Source organism: Pteropus medius, unplaced genomic scaffold, assembly GCF_902729225.1.
Source record: "Pteropus medius unplaced genomic scaffold, Ma_sr-lr_union100, whole genome shotgun sequence".
Taxonomy (NCBI): Eukaryota; Metazoa; Chordata; class Mammalia; order Chiroptera; family Pteropodidae; genus Pteropus; species Pteropus medius.
The window spans coordinates 25,286,096-25,307,726 of NW_024351729.1; the positions used below are offsets into that span (position 1 = coordinate 25,286,096).

The 21,631-nt window shown below is 38.8% G+C and overlaps 1 protein-coding gene across 5 annotated transcripts in view; it reads right to left on the reverse strand.

Annotated features, from left to right (window-relative positions):
* PAX3 (paired box 3) overlaps nucleotides 1-21,631 on the reverse strand; it is an 88,933-nt gene that overhangs the window by 26,650 nt on the left and 40,652 nt on the right. For all 5 annotated transcript variants that reach the window (XM_039844900.1, XM_039844897.1, XM_039844899.1 and 2 more), the window contains exon 5: nucleotides 1,799-2,004. In XM_039844900.1, the coding sequence (XP_039700834.1) occupies nucleotides 1,799-2,004 (206 nt within the window). The remainder of the gene's footprint in view (nucleotides 1-1,798; nucleotides 2,005-21,631) is intronic.

Genomic DNA, 21,631 nt, shown 5'->3' on the forward strand with positions numbered 1-21,631 from the left:
TTTGTATGTTTACTTTATTACCCCTATCAGATTGTAGCTCCTTGAGAGACTTGTGTTAATTCATCTCAGCGTTCCTTGATTTTCCTAGCACTGTGATGATCATATGGAAAGTCAATTTGAAAAAGACAACTCCTCTGACGAGGCTCTGCAGCCTGGAAGAGGTTATTTCTGAAAATTATATAATTGGAGAGGTAATTAGCTACATATGAAAAAGTGTTGATCACTCTAGAGAACATATCAACTGACCAGTTCACTGCTGAGTCCCCACCTTCATTTTGACTATGAAAGTCGAGTATCTTGAAATAACACAACATTTCCAGATAAAATAACATGACTTCTGGGGCAGTAAGGAGTTCCAGGATATCCTAAGACATTTGTAATCTTTCAAACAATGCTTTACTACCTTGAGGAGGACAGTCATTATTTATGATAAAAACATTATTCTATCACTCAATAGAAAGATATTATACCAAAATAGCCTTTTCCAGAGGGTTCACAGTGCCACTGACTCCTAAACAACACAATTTTGAACTGTGTGGGTCCACTTACACGCAGATGTTTTTCAGTAAATATCTATAGCATTTTCAGCCTGTAGTTGGGAGCCTGCAGATGCGAAGGGTCAACTATATGCATTGATCTATACCATTTTGTATAGGGGACTTGAGCATCCTCAAATTTTGGTATCCTTGGAGGAGGCAGGGCCTGGAACCAATCCCCCATGGATACCTAGAGCTAAGTTTTTCTGGAGTCAAGATTTATGTATGAATATTAGACTGTGCAGGGGTCAAAACTACTAACCCTCACATTGTTCAATTGTCATCTGTACTTCAAAGAGTTCAAAAGGTATTTCAAACTGTTTTTAGAACAATAGTTATTTGAAAGGCTCCTAGACAATAAAATTCTTAAAGGAAGGGATTTTACCTTATTCACATTTCATAATTGAAAGGCCATAGAGAGGAAGTGTATGGAATCCAATTACCTCTCTAATTTATGAGCGATTTCACTTTAGGTAGTTATTTAAATAGTCTGAAAAATAAATTGGTGGTAGTAATTAATGCCTACCTAGGGTTTTAATGACAAGTAAATGGGCTAATTCATGTAAAGCACTTGGAACAATGCCTGGCACAGAGGAACCACTCAAGATTGGCTTGCTATTATCTGCGTTTCACCTCAATGTCCATATAGTGGCTGTTACATCATTAGGATTCTTGAAATGATGATTGAATAACATGAATTAACAGGCTTCTCTGTGTTTTATCTGATATAATCATATTCTCCTAGTAATAATAACCAAATTCTAAAATAAGAATGCACATTTTCATAAATACAAAAAGAACTGAGAATACAAAAAAAGCAAATTCCATAGATCACGGTTTAGAATTGACACTTATCAAATACTTGTATCAAATGCCAAACATAGCCATCACGTCAACAAATTTAACTGGACTTCCCAACCTATTAAGAAAAAAAGAAATTTCTGACTGGTTAGCAAGTAAAATACTGCTGTATACAATAGACATCCCGAAAATGAAAGAGATGGATTCAGAGGAGGTCGAACCAGGCAAATGAAAATAAAAAGAAAACAGAGGTCATGATATTATCATGAAAGGCGAAATAGGAAAAAGGCATTAGAGACAAAGGAAGGAACTTTATAATACTAGAGACTACAATGCACGAAGAAGTGCCATGCCTAATATACCTATTTTCTTGGTTCAGCATATACGGTAAACGAGAAGACCCTTTCGGTTTTCCTTCCAGGTTGAAAGGAAGCAGGGCGTGGGGGCGCGGAGGGCAGTACCTGTACTCGGGCCTCCGTGAGCTTCGCCCTCTGTGCCAGCTCCTCCCTGGTGTAGATATCCGGGTAGTGGGTTCTCTCGAAAGCGCGTTCCAGCTCTTCAAGCTGTTCTGCTGTGAACGTGGTTCGGCTCCTGCGCTGTTTCCTCTTCAGGGGCAAATCCGGTTCAGAGTCAATGTCAGAGCCTTCGTCCGACTGGGGTGCTGAGGCTAAGGGCACAGGAGGAAACAGTGACAAACTGTGAATCAAAAACAAGTATGACCAAGCCACAAGGATTCGGACAGAGTCTAGTTTGAATCACTGGTGCATCCCAGTGACTTCTATGGACACCAAGCCCCCGCTCGCGGTCTTATATCATTAAACAGTATTTAATCCCTTCCCCTACCCTATCTCCAGCCCTCCAGACAGAAGTAATCACTCTCTGCATCTGTCATTCCAGGCCCATGATGAGCTCCTAGAAAACAGGGACAGGTCTTATTCCAATTTTAGGACCCTCATCTTTAGCATTTAATGGGTAATTCAATTCATGTTTAATGAATGAAACACACTTAATTTGGTTCTTGATAAACTTTCACCAATTTTTACCCAAGGAAATCTGTTAACGAAAGTGGCTTTTAAATAAATATTTCAAAATGCACTTAGATCTAAAAAGATAATAATAGTAAACTATTGCAGATTTCTATAAATTTATAGACTCTACTGCTCCTATAAAAAAAATCATGTTTAAATCTAGTATCTCAGAGTTCGGATACTGTAAGTGCAAATCTCAAGAAGAGACTCAGGAAGAAGCAGGCATAGTCTAATAAATTGCCCCCAAACTGAATTTCAGAGTCTGGGGTTCTGCTGAATGGGTGGGCAGCTTCCCAGGACTGCCGCCTCATTCGAGGAATACAGCACAAAACGAAAATAAATGCGGGACCCCGTGTTCGAAAACTTCGAAATGGCAATAAGAGAGCATAAATCCAAGCACAGGGCCCTTCTGAGTGTGGGGCTGGAGGCAACAGCACAGCTCGGTCCCTAGAGCCAGACCCACTGTGGCCCCCTCCCCACCAGAGCATGAATTTGCCTGTATTGATAAGCACTAGGGAAGGAGACCTACTAAATCTGTGTGTAGGTACCTAGGAAAGGAGGAGGAGCTGGGAAGCTGGAGAGAAATTCACAGAATCCAATATGGTGTCTGTGCGCTGTGGCCATGATAGAGCCTCTGTTGTCCTATAGAGGGTTCTGCAGTTTGAGGGTGCACCAGACACAGGGCTCTGGGCAGCACAGCAGCCCTCTCCCAGAGGTCCTGGACGTTGGGGCAGGGGCAGAGGGCTGTCAGGAGGTCATCAGGCTGCAGACTCTAAGCAGCACAGCACAGGAACCCGAGCAGCCTCGCTCTTGAGAGCACGTCCAAATGTGATCGGAAAACTCCCCCAAGTAGCTGGGGGACCCTCTGGGGAAGGGGCTGAAGTGTGCGCTCAGCAAGTGAGGAAGGAAAGCCAGAAAACTGTGGATTATTAATGTCTACGTGAAGGTTATCATTTGTGCCCTCAGATCGGTGGGTCCTGGGAAATGCAGGTGGCGCTAGAGGCAACGTGAAAACGCAGTATCTCCTATGCTACTAATTGCCTCTTCCGCTCAAACTTAACTCTGCCTTACAGAAATTTAAACTTTCGTTCTACTTCAGCATAAATGATAAGCTGCCCCAAAGAGTGCACATCCAAAATAACCCATAAACACAATGTTCAGTTTTCTAACATTTTAATACTTTACCTGTTATTCATATGCAAACACTTGAAATCAAGAGACGAAATATATGACAAATTTTAAAAAAACAAATACTTGTGCATAAAAGCAAAAGGGAACTATGATATACAAGGCATCTACTGTATGTTAGCCATTATGCTTGGTTTCTCAACTATGTTATCTAATTTAATATAAAATAGTCTAATTTGATATAAATTAATTGTTGTAGAACATTATGGGATTAACTTTTAGGATATTTTCATATTAACTTAAAGAAAATAGACTTTCTTGAAGTAGAGGAATATCTTAAAGGAGTCTTAACATGACAAGAAATGTGTCATGCATTGCGTTATAAATTTCAAAACCTACCTATAACTCTCACGTGTACATGTGTGTGATAAATGCGAGCCAAATTAAAAGAGCAATGGTTTGTTCCTAATTGGACAGCAGCATTTGTCAAACTTTTGAAGCATGACAGTCACCTGAAAAGCTTGTTAAAACACGGATTGCTGTCCCCTTTCCCAATGTCTGATCCGTAAGTCTGGGGTGTGCTCTGAGAATTTGCATTTCTAACATGTTCCCAGGTGATTAATGAAGATTTTACTGATCTCAGAAATATTTTGAGAACCACCGTTACAGAATATTCCAATTTAACTATTCTGTTCCCACTCAGAATTCCCAAGTACAGAAAATATTTCCTGCCATGATTTATTAAAAAAATAATAATCACTTCCCCACATATTTTAAATTAAAAATGATATGTGCCCCAAGGAACAAACTATTTATTTCCCTAAGAGGATGATACATTTCCATATAATGTTTTCCTCCCATGCTTCTGGTCTCTCTTGCCCTGGCTTTTCTTTCTAATGTGAAATTAGGTGAAAAACTCAACAGCGTTTAAGGACTAACCAAAAACTTCCTCTGCCTGTGAGAAACTTAAATCATTGCTTGCACTTTCTCTTACTGTGATCCCATTAGGATAATAGTATGTGGAAATTTTCATGATTCCTTTGGGAATCTCCGGGGTTATTAAATCCTTCCAAGTAAATATGATGTGCCATGCACTGTCAGGTCAATTAATCAAAATCATCTCTGGTTCCTGAAGAAAAAGGGTTGCTTAGATTTACAAGTACCAGCGAGAGCTAATTCTGAGGGTCAAGACCACTGTGTTTCTCTCTAACAATCAGCATCTCCCAGAATATAAACTCTGTGAGCTCAAGGCTTGTTCCCTTCCTTCTTCACTGCTGGAAGCCTCAGAACATAGTAGGTGCTCAATAAATACATGTTAAATAAATGAAAGTGCCAGGTAAAACTTAAGTTTTGAACTAACACTGATCGTTCTGCCACTATTTTATATTCTTAAATGGAAATTCTCCTCTCAGGAGTCTCCCATCTATTTTAATGAACTTTGCAGGGGGCGGCCTGTGAATCCTCTAAAATTATTTGGAATTTCTTGCAAGTATAACTGCATTTTTCTGGGAAATAATTATCAAATTTTTTCCAAGAAGATTGTGATTGGGGCGGGGGGTGGGGGAGGGAAGACAAAGTACTACCAAAAACTGGTGATTAAAGACTGATCATTTTTGGCAATATGAAGCCACAATCTTGCAAGTTAATTCTAACTTTTTCCCATCTGCAAACCTCAAAAGGATGTGGGCTTTAAAATATGTTAAGTCAGCAACCCAAGATTAATCTACCAGCTAAGGAATACTAGCTATTTCTAAAGATGGAAATACTATTTCTTAAATCACTCAATAGGAATAAAATTCATTATTTACACAGGACATGATTGACAATGCCCTGAATCTGAATCATTCAGTTTTTACCAAAAACAAATCTGAAACTTAAATCCCATTGTAATAGCACAAAGGGAATCATTTTGTTGAAGTTCACCTGTTTTACATATTCAGTGTTACTCAAAATACTAGAACAAATTAGATAATAGACACAAAGTATTTAATCTTAGTAAATAGTACACCAAAGTAAAAACAACATTTTTTTAGACAGCTCAACAAAAGGAAATTATATATTTTTCTGTACAGAATATCTAATGCTATGACTTGGAAACTGCAAGCAGCGTTAGCAAGACAGTTATCTAAATGAGCAATAAATTGCCAGGATAAAGCAACTAAATTAAATATAATCTCCTCAGCAGTATAACCTCTTTGGACCACTTCTACTGCCCAGCCTTAATATTAAGGGGAAATTTTCAATTACATTTAAGTTGCTCAGTCATATTCTACACATGCCTTCACAAAATTTGCTTTATTATTCATTAATAGAGATATTAATCCAATTTCAAATTCCAGAATTACTCTCATAAGAAAATTCATAATACATGCTCTTTTAAGTTGACATTTTATTGCTTTAAATTCCATAACAATTCTCACATTTTATTCCAATCCATATTCTTATCAGACTTTGAAAGTTTTGTCTCAATTACCAAAACCTCTTCGCAATCTATTCTCTGACTTATACATTAGTTTAACTCAATGTTGCCAATGAACCTGGAGCAGACCTTACCACGAGGATGAGAATTTCTCTTCCTTCCCCAGGTAACTGCACGAAAACTCTGTGAAGTAAATACTTACCTCATTCTACAGAAAAGAAACTGAGACTCAGAAAAATTGTTCAGGTCACACAGTTAGGGAAGCTAGGGTTTGATCCTGGTCTATGGGACTTCAAAGAACAAACTTTCTTTTTCTCTTCCAGCCTTGTGTCCTAAATAGGTGCTTGATTTTAAATCTCTCCTACACACGCACACACACACACAATCTTTTTGAAGAGAAATACCAGAAACAACACAAAATGGGAATACCAATGTATATTGCCACCCTTGATCTCATTTGTCCCAAATTTTCAAAAACTTTCTAGACTAAAATGAAATTTACAAAAATACGACAGTTCGATCAGTATTATATACCAAATCAAACAATTTTTCTAATTCAATTCAATTCAATGAACATGTATTGAACTCTATAAATTCAAGGTATAATTATTAAGCAACAATAAAGCACTAAGCAGATTCCATTTGCCAAGATAGCGAATGGATTTAAGAAGTTAAAATAGTCTGACCATTAGCAAGTATAAGAATCATCACAGACCCTTGGCCCTAAAATCCAAAGTCAATCTAGAACATATTATTATTCACAAACAGTTGACCTGATCGCTCATTTTATATCTTTATTAAAGTCTTCTATTTTGGGTACTAAAGACATTTTAGTGAAAAGATATCAAGAGCTGTAAAGAACCTCAAATTCTTCTTAAAATTAATACAATTTATTTTTACAGCAGTTTTAAATTTAAAATATTGAGCAGAAAATTGAGTTTGAATCTACCTCCTCTCTTCTTCCTTCACCCATTCTCTCCCTTATTATCAACATCTTGCGTTAGCGTGGTACTTTTATTACCCTTGATAAACTGATATTTATGCATTATTATTAATTCAAGTCCTTAGTTTACATTAGAATTCCCTCTTTTTGTTTGGACAGTTTTATGGGTTTTAATTAATTTATAATGACATATACCCACCATTACTGTATCATACAAAGCAGTCAATATTTATTTAGGGTATTTACATTCATATTTCAAGTTATTTTTAAATAAGAGTGCAGGAATAAATCACTTGAAATCTGTTGATTATTCACAAGTTATTCAACAGAAACCCACAGGGAATATTACATCTCACCATGTGCCTGAGTGTTTCTACTCTGCTTTATAAGCAAATTCATTTCTTCTTTTTCTATCTTGTGCTAATTTTCAGCCTTGGGAACTGCAGCTTTAGTTATCCCAATGACTTCACATTAACTTCCAAGAATAACCTTGAAAAAATGAACACTGTCAGTGAAAAAAAAAAGGGGGTGGGGGATCAGGCATAGGCAACAATCATACCCCCACAGGATTACAAATTCTTCCTTCGGAAACAAATCAAACTGGGAGGAGAAGGCAGAAGTATCACCACCAGTGGACCAACCATGAAGTCTAATTAAAGAAGGAATTACAGAATTAGACAGTATGTCTTTGTCCGTTAACCCCTTCTGACCTCTCCTGTAGCCTCAGGAAATATTTCATCCTAGCGAACGCCATTATACACGAGATTTTACCTCAATTGTATAGGGATTTAGTCACGTGGAATTCTATAATTATTGATTTCCAGACGAATATAATTCAGAGATAGGAGACAGGCAAAAAATGGAGAAACAAAATAATTCACAAGCATGAATTTGGCACATTGACTTTCTTCTCAGCAAGACCTTTCATTTGAATAATTAAAGAATCAAAACATGACAACCATTTAAACTCTGTGGTTGCCCCAGATATAATACAAAGCGTTTTACAGACGGGAGAGGAGGTGGGGGATCTCTCTCCGCGGGTATTGAGGCTGAACTTCCTTAGTTGCTGGTCATTTACTCTAAGATGGCCTCGGACCAAATCAAATGGTCTTTCGGTCTACACTAATCTTTCCATGCTAGCCCCGTCAGCGTTTGTACTCAAAGCTGGATTTCGATGATTTAAAATAAATAAATAATAAAAGATAAAAATAAAAGTCCATGAGGTCATCTCATCCTGTGTCTCAGTTCAAAGGTACTTCATAGGTATATTCCATAAGGTCTCTAACAGGTCACCTCAAAGTTTGGTGCACCTACGAGGCTAATTGCAGAATGTCTCCTGTGTTTGTGAGTTTCACCGTTCAACATGAAGGGGACAATGGGACAACTAACCGTTCTCTGATCTGAAGTAGCCCTTTTACACTGAGAGAGATGTGAATGACCTCTCTCGTGTTTACTCGGGTGAAAGCCAGGAGGAGTGAAGCAAGACTGATATTCCCTCACAGACCCGGAGTAAATGACAAATGACATTTTCCCTTTGTGATCTTTGGGATTTTTGTTGACTTATTTGGAGGCTTTTGTTGGATCCCGAGAAATGGCCTGTGGCTGAGGCCTATTCTACCAATTTCCACGCTCCATCTGTGGAATCCATCAACGGGGCATTTACCCTCATTCAGAGCTCTGACACCTGCCTGGCAGGCAGCAGCAGACACAAAGAAAGCCGGAGTGGATGAGAAAAGGGAGGGTGTTTTTTTTCCCCTGGGTTGGGGGGAGGTTGAAATGGATGCACAGTAGGGGTTAATCCAATCCGGTTGAGAGACTTCAGCACCTGGAAGCTTCTCTTCCACGTTAGTTCACAAGCTAAGAAGTAACTGGAGACATTGTTTTGTTTGTTTGTTTGTTTCTGTTTTAATATTGTATATATATATGTTAAGGACAGAAAAGAGATACACTGTGGAAAAGGGAGGGAAAGACAAGATTTACAACAAAATCGTAAGGTAGCTCAAGAATGTATGCCACACAACAATCTATCAAGTACTGAATTGAACAACCCAGAATTCCTAACCCTGAACTAGGATTTGATTTTACCTCAAATAAAAAAAAAAAACAATTTTTTGTTTTCTTAGTTGATAAACTGGGAAAGATGGTTTATTTATAACGAAGCAGTGGTCTTTTGCGGGACAGAGGGTCTTGTTCTGCTTATATTGCCTCTACACCTTCTCAAGCAAAGGTGAAAGTTCAAGAATCTTTGGCAAAATAAAAAAAGAAAAGAAAAAGAAAGTTAGGACAATGCATGACAAGGATATTCTGGGCTTTCTCTCCGCACAGAAAGGTGCTTTAAAGAACATCCAATCTAATGAAGACCCGCCAGCCATTTACCTACTCTGTCCCTGCCCAGCGGTCCCCATTTGGGGGCTGGAGAAGCGAAAGGCTCTTCTCCTCCCCCCTGACCCAAGTCCTTCCCTCGGAAGCCGCCTTCTCACAGCACGGGGTCATTAGAAGGAAAATAAGCTCCTGCCAGGTTGGTGCTAATCAAAATAGCACAAATAAACCCTGACACTCAACAACTCCCCGAGTGCCTGCGCCCTGGGAGGAGAGTACAGATTGAGTATGGATATGGCCGGCCGCGGGGGCCAGTCCGGGGAGGCCCGCCCCCTCACCCAGGGCTTATTTTTAAATGAACCACTTGGAACATTGGTGTTTATTTAAGATAAGGGCTGACTGGCAGAACACTCCGAGCTGCCCGCGAGGCGCTGTGTTGTGCGACCCCCAAAGACCGCTGTAGCCTAAGGTTCCAGGAACTGAACCTCAACTGCGAGCTGGATTTCTACCTGCCTTACGGTGAGAGACCTTTCTGTGGATGGAGTTCTCTTCCAACGGCCGCTACCCCACTGTTGGTCACTTAAAAGCCCTCCTTTGTAACAACGAAGCGAGGAGTGGGGCGAGGTGAAGCTTATTTCTCTTCATTCTTGGCAGCCCTGCTAGTGACCATTTCTAGTAGCTGTATTCGCTGACACGTTAAAGTAAAAACAGGCTTGTGTCCTTTCCCGTCCCCTGACACAAGCGACATCTTGCTGAAGGGAGCCACAAAATCCCACCCCAACTATGTTTCAGCATCACCTCCCAAAGCTTGAAAGGCGCAGGAGGAACTTTAGCTACCGGCTTAGGAGCCCTGACACCCACCCACTCAAATTACCCCAGCGGCAGCTTTGGCCCTTTATTTTGAGACTTACGTGTGAAACAAGAATTCCTTCCACAACTCGAATCTCTCCCGGCAAGTAAGCTTCCTTCCCCCACCCCTGCAAATCATTTCTATGTGCGAATTTTTTTAAACGGCTTTTTTAAACTCCATGGTAACCGCCACCAGAGCATCGCAGAGAGAAAAAGAGACGAAAGCCCCAAGAAAATGTGTTGCTATTCAATTAGGAAAACTGATTAGTTAACTAATTAATCAGCTAACAGCTTTCTAAGAATAGTCTCCCATGATAAGAACTTTCCCCCCTCAAGAGCTTAAAAGTCAGTCATAATTACAATTAAGAGGAAAAGTGTCCATGTCGCTAAAAGAAGTAAGCTAGGCTCTATTTACTGGGATTGGATTGCACGGGGCAAAAAGGAAGGTAATTTGCACACTGAAGGGAACAGGAAAACAGTAGTTCTCGTGAAAGGAACAGGGCCAAGTGACTTTTATTTACAATTACCAAGAGAGAGGCTATTATTGACCATATGTGCCACAATTGCCCCTCTTATCACGGGCTGGCCATCATGTCCTTTGGGAGCTGTTAATGAACTGGGTAATTGAGCTGCTGACATGTGTTACCAAAACAAAACAATAGGAAGAAGAGACAAATGAACATTTTATTTGCCAATCAGAGTAGGTTCGGCTTTTCACAGAGCTGCAGCTAAGTAACTGACTGAATACATAAAACAGTGCATTGAAAGCAAGCAGATGCAGACACAATAATAGTTAACTGACAGCTTATGGCCCATCTGTGCTTAACATTTTGTTAAAGAAATTACTTGACTTGCTAAAGAGACAAATCATACAGCTGCCCCAAGTGCTGCATTATAAGGGATAAATCATTAGCTAAACTGTTTCATTCTTAAAATGACAATGCTTATTAACAGTTATGTTGGGACATTTTGTCGGCACAGCTTGACACAGTTATTACTTACTAAAAATGTGACAACTCATAGATATTCAGTGGAATTGAGTTAGGGGAAAAAATCAAAACTGCAAACAGTTTGAAAGAACAATAGGCATTTTTAATCTCTCACAATTAAATATGAATTTCTAAGATATTATGAATGAAAAAAGCCTAAGAAACAGAACAGAAAACCATGTTCTATGTAACAATTATGTACCTTTCTTCTATTTATACTACATTTATTCAGAACTGTAGGCTATTAGGAATGCTCTCATTCTGAGCTAAATACCGATAATTTTCTCAGGGCTATCAGTATCAGTACAAAAAAAATTAAGTAGTTTAAGAAATAATTGTGCCCGACCACTTCACTTTTTCAAATATACTCACCTTCCTCTTTTGGAAAAATACTTCTTTAATACGGAAAGAAAAGCCATATCACAAAAGGCTTGCTTTATGAGGAGATTTAGCTTATGTTTTTGTTACTGCATCTGAATTAAAACCATATTTTCTGGTGCAACTGTGGTTCATCCACTGCCATGTATTACAACTTATCTCTGAAAAAATTTCTATGTAAACTGGCTAACCAGAGGCAGAACATGGATCTCTCAAAGCCCTTCTTGTGATGGTTCCTTCAACATTCTAGGCAAACTTAATAACAGTAACAGCAATGTAAGAAAAGCTGCTATCACTGATTCGCTGGCAGCTTACCGTAGCCAGCCCCCACTTCCTGCTTCCTTTAAGTATATTTCCTTTCATCTTTACCAAAACCCTGTTTGGAGGGGTGCTGTCATCCCCATCTTAAAGATGAGGAAAAATGATTTCTGAAGAGTAATCTAACACACCTGATCCAGAAGAACGCAGAGAGGCCACCCAAATATAAGATCATATAGGTCAAATACAAAATCATATTGACATCGTCATTTAAGGCGTAAGATTGATGTGGGTTGGAAGAAAGACCGTGGCCAAGATTGTCACATTCTTTTCTTCCTGGTCTACAGTGCCGGGACTCAGATGTCACAGTCAACCCTGTAAATCAGTTGTAAAAAACATGACCATAAAAGGTGACTGACACTTTCTGTGGTGGTTGGCGTTTGTGAAAATTGTGTTACGTACAGTTACTAAGAAAGAATTCTGGCTATGAAACCTAAATCTTAGCTATATTTACAGAGCTTTCAATAAGACACTATTAGACTCGCAACACAATCGACCAAGACAAAGAACCTTCAACTTTATTTTCCACTATGGAACATTTTTGCTATAACGTGCATCGGTCATTTTAAAGCCAACAGATAAACCAAGGCTCACTATATAAAAAAGGTAACGAGTTACGCAGAAACCCTTTCAGGGGATAGAAAACAAAAGAATGCTTTTGCCGCCCTTATTAAAACTAGACTACCCCCAAACACACAAAACCTAAACAGCTTCATCCGCAACTACACTTTGCCAGGACTAGCATGACAAGAGAATGTTCAAAAAATAGAAGAAAGGCAGATTTAAGAAAAAAGTTAAATACTACACTTTTTGTGCCAAAAAGTACATAAGGAGGTAAGAAGATAAATGACGAAGAGACCAGAACTACTAGAGTAAAGCATTTACAAAATGGCAGGTCATCGGAAGAAACCCTAGTCCAATCCATTGTACAGCTGAAATGGGGAGAGAACAAGTGGAGTTGCCCCAAATCACTCATTTTTCAACAAACATGTTTTGGATACCTAAGATGTGGCTGATACCATCCTCAGTGCCAAGACGCAAATATGAAGAATAATATACAGAGCTTAACCCTGGAAAGTAAATCTCAAATCACCTAACTCCTACTCTAGTGCTCTTTCCACAGAAGCAAAGGAAAGTGTTGGTATATATACAAGATAATCCAGCTGTGCCCTGAAGCAATAGAAAGATTAAATAGCCTCTTGAGGCTAAAAAACCAAGATACATTATTTACTAAATAAGAGAGCCATAGATTCCCTGAGCCTGTGATCTTTAATATAGAGATCCAATTAATACATAACTGCTTTAACTGACACCTCCCATATGGCATTTCAAGATTGTTCTTTGCTTTTCATTTTCGATTGGGTTCCATAAGGAAGTAAAGGGGCAGCACGAGAAGCTTGTTTTGAAAATCCCAATCTTAACGGGGTCAATTACTGCTTGTTGGAAGATAGGAAGAGGTAATCATACTGAGCATAAATGAAAGAGGAAACTCTTTTCCTGGAGGCAACAGAGAAGGCTGAGCTTAATTCTCACTGCCAAAGGAATGAGCAACATCGAGGTCATCATGTGAAATCATTCATGGGATACCTACTGTGCTAGTACTTCGCTAGATGCTGGGGGGGAAAGAATAATAAAGAAGAGAGTGTGATTTCTCCCCTTTGACCTGCAAAGGTATGAGTCTCAGGTCCAGAGGTTGGCTTTAGATTGGTGTCATATCCCATCAGAGGGCCCCAGGGGGGAACTGGCAAACCAGCAGAGATGACTGAGTGGATGATATCAATGACTTTTCACCGTCCTTAGATAGAGCTGCTCTCTGAGATTGTGTTTTCTTCTCTTTGTGCCTAATAGTCGCCATTGAACCCATAATTGGTAATACAAGAAGTTTGGGCAAAAAGAGCTGTACATCATGGTGGGAAGACCTCCAGTGATGGAGACAGGCCAGTTTACTCCAAATACCCACTTGGTCACTTCCTCTCCCATTTGGGGCAAGATACCTAACCCTATGAACCAGTGTTTTCACTAGCAAAATCTTCTTTAAAACATCTGCTTCAGAAGCTGGTTTTAAGAAAAGAAGATAGACTGTAAAGCACAGAACAGTTCCTAACCCACGATGTATCCTCAGCATCCTTTCCCCTTCGTGTTATCCAACCCCACCAGGCATAAAGGAATAGCATGAAAAAAATGTTCGCTCTATCCTATGACTGAGAGAGAAAAATGACTACCGAAACTTTGAAGATGTCTGTAGACATTCTCGAATTTGTGAAAGAAGAGCATTGTCCAATCTCCCATCTGCTTCCTTTTCTGAAGATTCTGCCCATAATCAGCCAGTATATATGTATACACTTAAAAAGGGATATTCATATCTAATTCCCTTAAAAATCCAAAATGTAGGCCAAAGTCCACTATTCCTCTTGGCCCCAGACACGTGCCTGTGCCCTAGGATCAGTGATTAAGGTAGCGTTGAAAATAAATAAATTCTGTGCTCCCAAATACCTCACGGCCTAAACAAGAAGGCTGAGCTTAACAAAATCGGGCAACAGCCTAAAAGAAATTAAGTGTACTTGGCCTCTTCCTCATGCCAACATTCACTTCGGTTTCCGTGAGGAAGAACTTTGAATATGTTTGCTTGGAGGCAAATTCTTATCTTCTTTGATGCCTACTGATATGTATCTAGGCAAAATGAAATATAGTTTTGAGCAATTCACTATTAGATCACTTTGTTTGGTGCCAATGTGAATATGTCAGGCATCCAACACAAGAAAAAAAGTATCAAGAATTTCTTCAGTAGCAGGTTTCGACATGAATTATTGGACAACTGCCTTGCCTCTGCACATTGCCTTTTCAGGAACAATCTGGCAGAACTGGAGGGAAATGAATAAGGAAGTCCTAGGTAGGAAAGAGTAAGGGAGAGGGGGAGAGAAAAGAACGGAAGAAAAGAGTGTCAACTTTCCTTCCTAGCAGAGAAGTTATAACACAATAATACCATAAGTGATTTCAGAGTCAGTGGGTTGACCTCAGGGCACTCCTCTCTCCCAAAGACTCTGGTAAGAAGTCTTTCAGAGTTAGGAAAGTCTGTTCAGAGGAACTAGAGTGGGGGGTAAGGGTCTGAAAACATGTCCAGATGCTTAGCAGATCTGAATAAATTAAGGACCCTCCTGCATGCAATCAGAAGATAGTCCTATTCCTCCTCCCACTCACGCCAGCCATTAATTTTAATAAAAAATCACCCCGTCAATAGGTCACCACAAGTGCCAACATTTAAAGACTATGTTGCCAATTCAACTCAAACTCAAGCCCTCCTTTTCACCACCCAGTCGTAAATTCAATCCTGAGGAGAGTTTCTTGAACAAAATATATTTCTTATTTTTGTGTGTGTTTTTGCTTTTCTGTTGTACAAGTACATAACATTATAAAATAAAATTGGGGCAGTGTCTAAAAATAAGAAACAATGATAGTCCTGGAATCCAAAACAGTTACTATTGATTTTAAATTAGAATTAAATTATATAAATGGAAGGGTAGATGGATGGATAGATCAATTGATTGACTACTAGATAGATCAAGAGATCTAGATCTATCTCTTGATCTATCTATTAGATAGATCTAGGTAGATCCTTTACTGTGTTTCTTTCCATTCTTTTGTTCAGGTATACTATTAAAAATATGTTTTTTAAAACTCTTAATTAGCTACTCATTAAAAAAGTAAACACAACTCTTTTCTCCAGCAAGTATCCAAATGAATTTATGTGTGTCGTTTTAGTAGTAACGACAAATTGTTTGGTTGCTAGTACTGCTCACATGTGAAAAGTTAACTTGAGTTCTGAAATTGTGTAGCATTACTCCTTCTGATTTGCTAACATACACCTGTAGATACATTTGTTTGAATGTGCAAATTTAAGCATTTGCCCATCTCTAAATATGAGGACTGACATAAATGACATATATTCTCATTGCAGTCACGTGACGCAGGTACGATTTATTCAAACAAGCACTGAAGTCATTCTCATATGTCTTTCTCCCACTCTCACAATAAATAAGCCACAGTTTTAAGGAAGCTTGTCAAAGGCCTGAGGCATCACAGGTGCTTGTCTTACTGATCGTTCCCCCCAAATCTTCATCCCCATGTCCAACCAGGCTGCACCTAAGTAAGAGGGGGACTATAAGGTGCTTTCTTCTTCCCGATGGAAGAAGCCGGAGCGGGAGAACTGTGTGACTGTCTGAGCATAAGACTATGGGTAGGGAGAGAGCTAGAGAAGGAAACCACAAGAAGACAATGTCCCAAGTAACTAACAATGCAAACTTCAAGGGAAACAAGTTAGGAATATATCGCTGTGTAAAATCTTTTTTCCACTACTTGTTAGCAATATTCCTGCTTTGTATTAAATGTGCTACTTAGCATAGAATTTTAAAAGTTGGAAATCACTTTCAAGATCATCGGACCACAGTTTACAGATAAAAAAATAATAATAATAATAACTGAGTTTCAAATGTATGACACGTTACCTCTATCATCACCGGGCTTGTTAGTGACAGAGTTAAATCTCAAACTTAGATCTTAAAATTCTAAATTCCGGTTCTTTCCTCTTTATCACACTATCAATTCATTTGAATTTTGAATTTTCTGGGGATCTGTGGGTGAACTGACTTCTATTTTTCAATAGGCTATGGCAGCTAGAGTCCTCCTCCCACCACAGACCCACTGAATCCGAACAGTAACGAAATGAGATGAAACAATTTGGACTCAAGATTGGGCCCAGAGGAAAATAAATAAATATTTAGCATCACAACCATTCTACATACATCTGACTATTATATGATGCTGTTTTTGTTTCCAATTTTTAAAATTCTTTCCCTCATTATATCTCTGTGACTTAGAAATTATTATCCTTGTTTTTAAAATGAAGTTGACACTCAGAGTATTTAAAAGGATTTGTCCATAGTCTCAGCAAGCCAATTAGGTGTTAAAGTTTAGTAGGTAATCATCAGTCTTCACTCTAAAAATAAATTTTAAAAAATGATATTTTCTAAATCATCTGTTTAATATAATGCACAAACTTCACTAAAGTGGCATGTATGTTTCAAATACTGATCGCTAATTACCAATATTTACAAGAAATAATAATTAATGTATTCCTGACGAAATCAGCTTTAAAATGTACAAAACAATTCATGCGAAGTTGAACACATACACAAAAACCTGCTAAGAGTACGTCGTGTGGAATTTTAAGTTTTCACTGGACTATTACAAATCTACTTCCCAGAATCCCATGTGCTTGCCAAAATGGACGAAGCACTGGTTGTGTCTCCACTTTGGCACCCTGACTCACTGTCTGTCCTGCCTCCCATGTCCATCTTTACACACCATCTCGCCTAGGCCTCGGAACTCAGTTCTACAAAACCATCCCGAACCCCTCAGTCATAAACACTCCTCCTCTCTCTACACTGTAAGAACACTTCGTACTTTTCATACAGGCAACATTCTTCCCTTCTTCATTAAACTATTGACTAAACTTTCAGTCAACTCTTTTGCAACCACATATATTTCTCTGATTGACCGTTCCCTTGAATTTGTATAAATGTGATTGTGTGTTCCAGCGGTACTTTTTCATTTAAAGGGTCAAACAGTCAGAGGTCAGCAAAGCCACTAGTAAGTTCATACAGACAAATCTAACAAATGCAAACACTGCCTTACTAAGAGCAGGCTTGGAGGGGACTTGGTTCTTTGCTTGCCAGTTGAGTAGTTTTACAAGAAAAAAATTAGAGGCCATTTCTAAGAGAAATGACTTTGTGTGTCAAAGTTCAATGGGTATTTTGACTCTCGTGATGTTGAAGGATTCACAAAAGAAGAGAAATTGACTGATGGTGTCATGGCTTTATCACAAAATAAGGAAAGAATAAGTGAGAGGAGCATGCAGACCGTTCTACCTCAATTTTTCATAGGATTCCAGTTCATTTTGGAAGCCTCCAAAGGCAATAGTCAAAGAGACCCCTTCTTGGCTTTGACAGTTACCAGTGAGAGAAAAGATATGAAAGTGTTTAGTAAACTGTAATATTCACGTAACATACATGTTTTTATCATCATCATCATCACCATATTGTCATTATTATAGTAGACAATGTAACACCAAATAAACAAAACTTACTGGCCGAAATCAAATTAGAGGCATTATATTAAGCCTTTCACTTCCTACAGAAAAAAATATGAGTGTAGGAGATTCTTCTCTGATCAACTAAAAAGATTCGTCCCTCTTTTTCTGAAATCTCTTGATTTTCTTTGAATACTGTTAGATACCAACAGTATTATTCCTCTCTCAGCCTCCCACCCCTTCCCCTGAGAAAAACTTTTCCTTTTCATGATTTCTTCTGCAGTCTGAGGCCTTAGGGAAGATTTACTCTCAACTTCCAGAATCCTACACATCTATCAACAAAGATGTTTTTCTTCTCCCCTTCCAAAAAGGTCTGAGTAAGTTCCAGCCTAAAAATACAGAGCTAAAAGCAAATCATCATGTTTTGTGGGGCCTGAAGTTTTATAGTTTGGGGAAGGGAGTTCTCTAAAAAAAAACACAAAACTAGCTTACTTTTGCATATTTTAAAAATCATATGACCACATGACACACTGTCGGGGCCCTTTGTAGCGACCTAGAAGGAGTCTTTGCCAGTGAGAGCTCTGAAGTTAGCTTCATTGCGTATCTGCTTCTGCTCGATAACCTCTGATAAATCAGCGTCCCTAAGTGCAATGCACAAGAAAAAGATACTCTCTTTCTACCTTCACCCTTCCTGTTAATAAACACAATTAAACATCCCCAAACAGCAACAATGAGAGCTCATTCTACCTGGCTCCCAAAGAGCAGAGACAGACAAATCAACCAATATTCATAATTATAGCCTATCTAGACTTTTTCATGGGGGTGTGGGGTTTCTTCCCTAATTCCACTGAAATCAGCCCTCAGAGGTAGGTGATTCCTCAGCCTGTGAGTAAATCTCATCCTGTAAACTGTAATAATGGAGACATAGAAGTCATGGATAGTTCAGAGAATCTCATGATAAATACGAAAAGCCATTTCGCTTTGTTTTCTAGCCTTCATGAAATATCTTAGGAACCTGGGACATATCCTAGGTAAGGATCTCATGAGTATCGTGACATCCTCATGAAATCAGTACCATGAGTGTGGTTCTTCCACGTGCATATTCCCTAAGTTCATTATGCCTCAGAAGGATCGCAATTGAAACCACTTCTGAAATTTTATTTTAACTATTATTTTTTCTGCAATGATTATGTATTACTTTTCTAATAATGGAAATAGTTCCAGTACTGAGAAGTACCTCACAAAAAGCTTGGGTACTTTTATGAGAATTTGCAAACAACCTTGAGTCAATTCAGCATTTCAGGCAGCATGTGAAATCTTTTTTGTACCTAAAAGATAACACCAGTAGCACCCTCCTAAACTTGAAAAAAAATCAGAGTAATTATCACAAACACCACTAAAAGTTCATGCATGTGAATTAACTTTGTAACATCTTGCATAGAAAAAAAATAGTTACACCACAGAAACTTGGGAAAAAAAAATGTTATAAAAGGGGAAACTGGCACCAGACTTAGGTCAGATATAATATTACTAGAAATCGAAGTAGAAGAAACGGGACAATAACAAAGTTACAAGAAAAAATAATGAGTTTGCTTAAATCATTCTGCTATGTCAGACGCAAGGGCACTAGAGTCTCACTTACCAGAATAATTCCTTCCGCATCTTCTTCACTCGCACGAGAACATATGGCTTTATTCTCATCAGAGATTTCTTAAATTCTGATAGAGGACTTCACAGAGTTTTACCCCAAATGACTCGTTTGGGACTACATTTCTTTACATTTCTTCACATTTTTAAATAGAACAAGCACGAATTTTCACTTATCTCAGCAGTTCTAACATATCATTTAAGAAAGACTGAACACGAAATTTTTGAGCCCACTTGGCCAACACGCCACAAAATTGAAAATGCACATTAGCACTTAAAGAACCACTTATCCCATCGCTTTGTCTTCTAGAAGTGTTCCACTTTGTGTGTATAGCTGACCTCAGCTAAATGAGGAAAACCGTCAACAGCCCGCCCCATATTTTGCTGCAAAACCAGAAGTTACCAACAGAACTCTAATAATAGGATCACCATGAACATAGATGTGGTGCTCGGAGATAAAATAATATTTCCAAATTGAAGGTATGCGGGTCTCTAACAGAGTCAGCCAAACGTGACCCACTCGCATGTCCTGTAATCCAAGAATGGTTTCTACATTTTGAAATGGTTGAGAAAAATCAAAAGAAAAATAACATCAACACATGAAAAGTAAATGAAATCTTAGCGTCTGTAAATAAAGTTTATTGGAACCTAGTCACGCCCCTTCATTTACGTATTTTTCATGGCTACACACTACAAAGGCAAGCTGAGTGCTTGTGACAAAGACCGATGGTCCACAACACCAAAAATTTTTACTACATAGCACCTTATGGGAAAAAAAAAAAAAGAATTTTTCCTTGTTTATACAATAACCAACATTTTATGGTACTTACTATCCACCAGGTCAAGCATCTTTCTCTGCTTTCATTCATTTAATCTTCAGACTAACACTATTATTATCCCCCATTTTACAGATGAAAACACCGAGGCACAGAAGAAGTTGCAAAGCTAGTAGGGAGAGGAGGTGGATTTGGAATAATATCTTTCTCATGCAGATGTCTATGAATTCTGTGCCAAACTTCATCCTCACATTTCCTGTCACCACCAAAGCCCATCATCGCTACTATCATCCAAGGGCAGGCAAAACATAGAGCCCAAACTCGCATTTTCCCACAGCGTGACCCAAGTCCCAAGGCCTCTGCAGTGGGGTTGGAAGAAGGCCTTGCCCTACCTCCTACTGTTGTCGCCACCCCCATGTCCAGGCAGGCACGAAGCCAGAGTCATGGGTGCTTTCTCCCATGTCTCTGTGATGTTACTCAACTTTACAGAGCAGGTGCCCAATGTAGTTAATGGATCCATTACACCCAAGTACCAAGCTACGGCTTAGTTTGCAAGGAAACAGAGGACCAGGAAAATTAATTAGACAACAGTTTTCCAAGTGGTCTGAAGCCCTGCTGCTAACGGTACTTTAGATTAATGTTGACCTTGCTTTGACTTCAGACTCTTAGATTGTCTCAGATCTCCATCATGAATTCAGTGACCTCTGACATGAAACCACTGGCTATACTCTCAGAAATGCTGGAACAACAGTTTTTACTTAAATCCCCAATCATATGCCCTGATGCCCCATGTACTTTTTAATCTAAATGGCCACCACCAGGACAGCAAATTTACCTCTTTGGTACACAAGGAAGCTAGAGGCAGGACAAAGGAAAGAACGGTATTTCATTTGAAGGATTCTATTCTCTACCCAGACGGTCAGTTGGGCAAGCTGCCTAAACTGTATGGCTCTCAGGCTCCCCATCTGTAAAGGAGTAATAACAATCCATGGATCACTGTGAGGAACAAATTTGCAGGAGTATGAACGCACTTTGGAAAATGTAGAGTAGAAATGTAAAATGAAAGTAAATTATAGCATCGAAGTATAAAATACATATCCTGGTTTGACATTAGTAGGATAACTTTCTCAAATGCTAAAGACATCTTGGAGCATGATTCAAGATCTAAAACTTCATCCTAAGCAAGACCCTGTCTATTTGAATAAACCCTAGATGATACACCACCAAAAACAGCAATAAAATAAGTTGTCAAAGATTTTACCAGAGTCCAGATAACAAGACATAATCTATACCAGACATACATTTAGTTATGTTTTCTTTCCCAGTAGAGGGGAAGAAGAGTTCAAAGTTTTTAATAACCTCATTACAAAGCTTTTCTCTAATTACACATTCATTTATTCACCACATGTTTATTT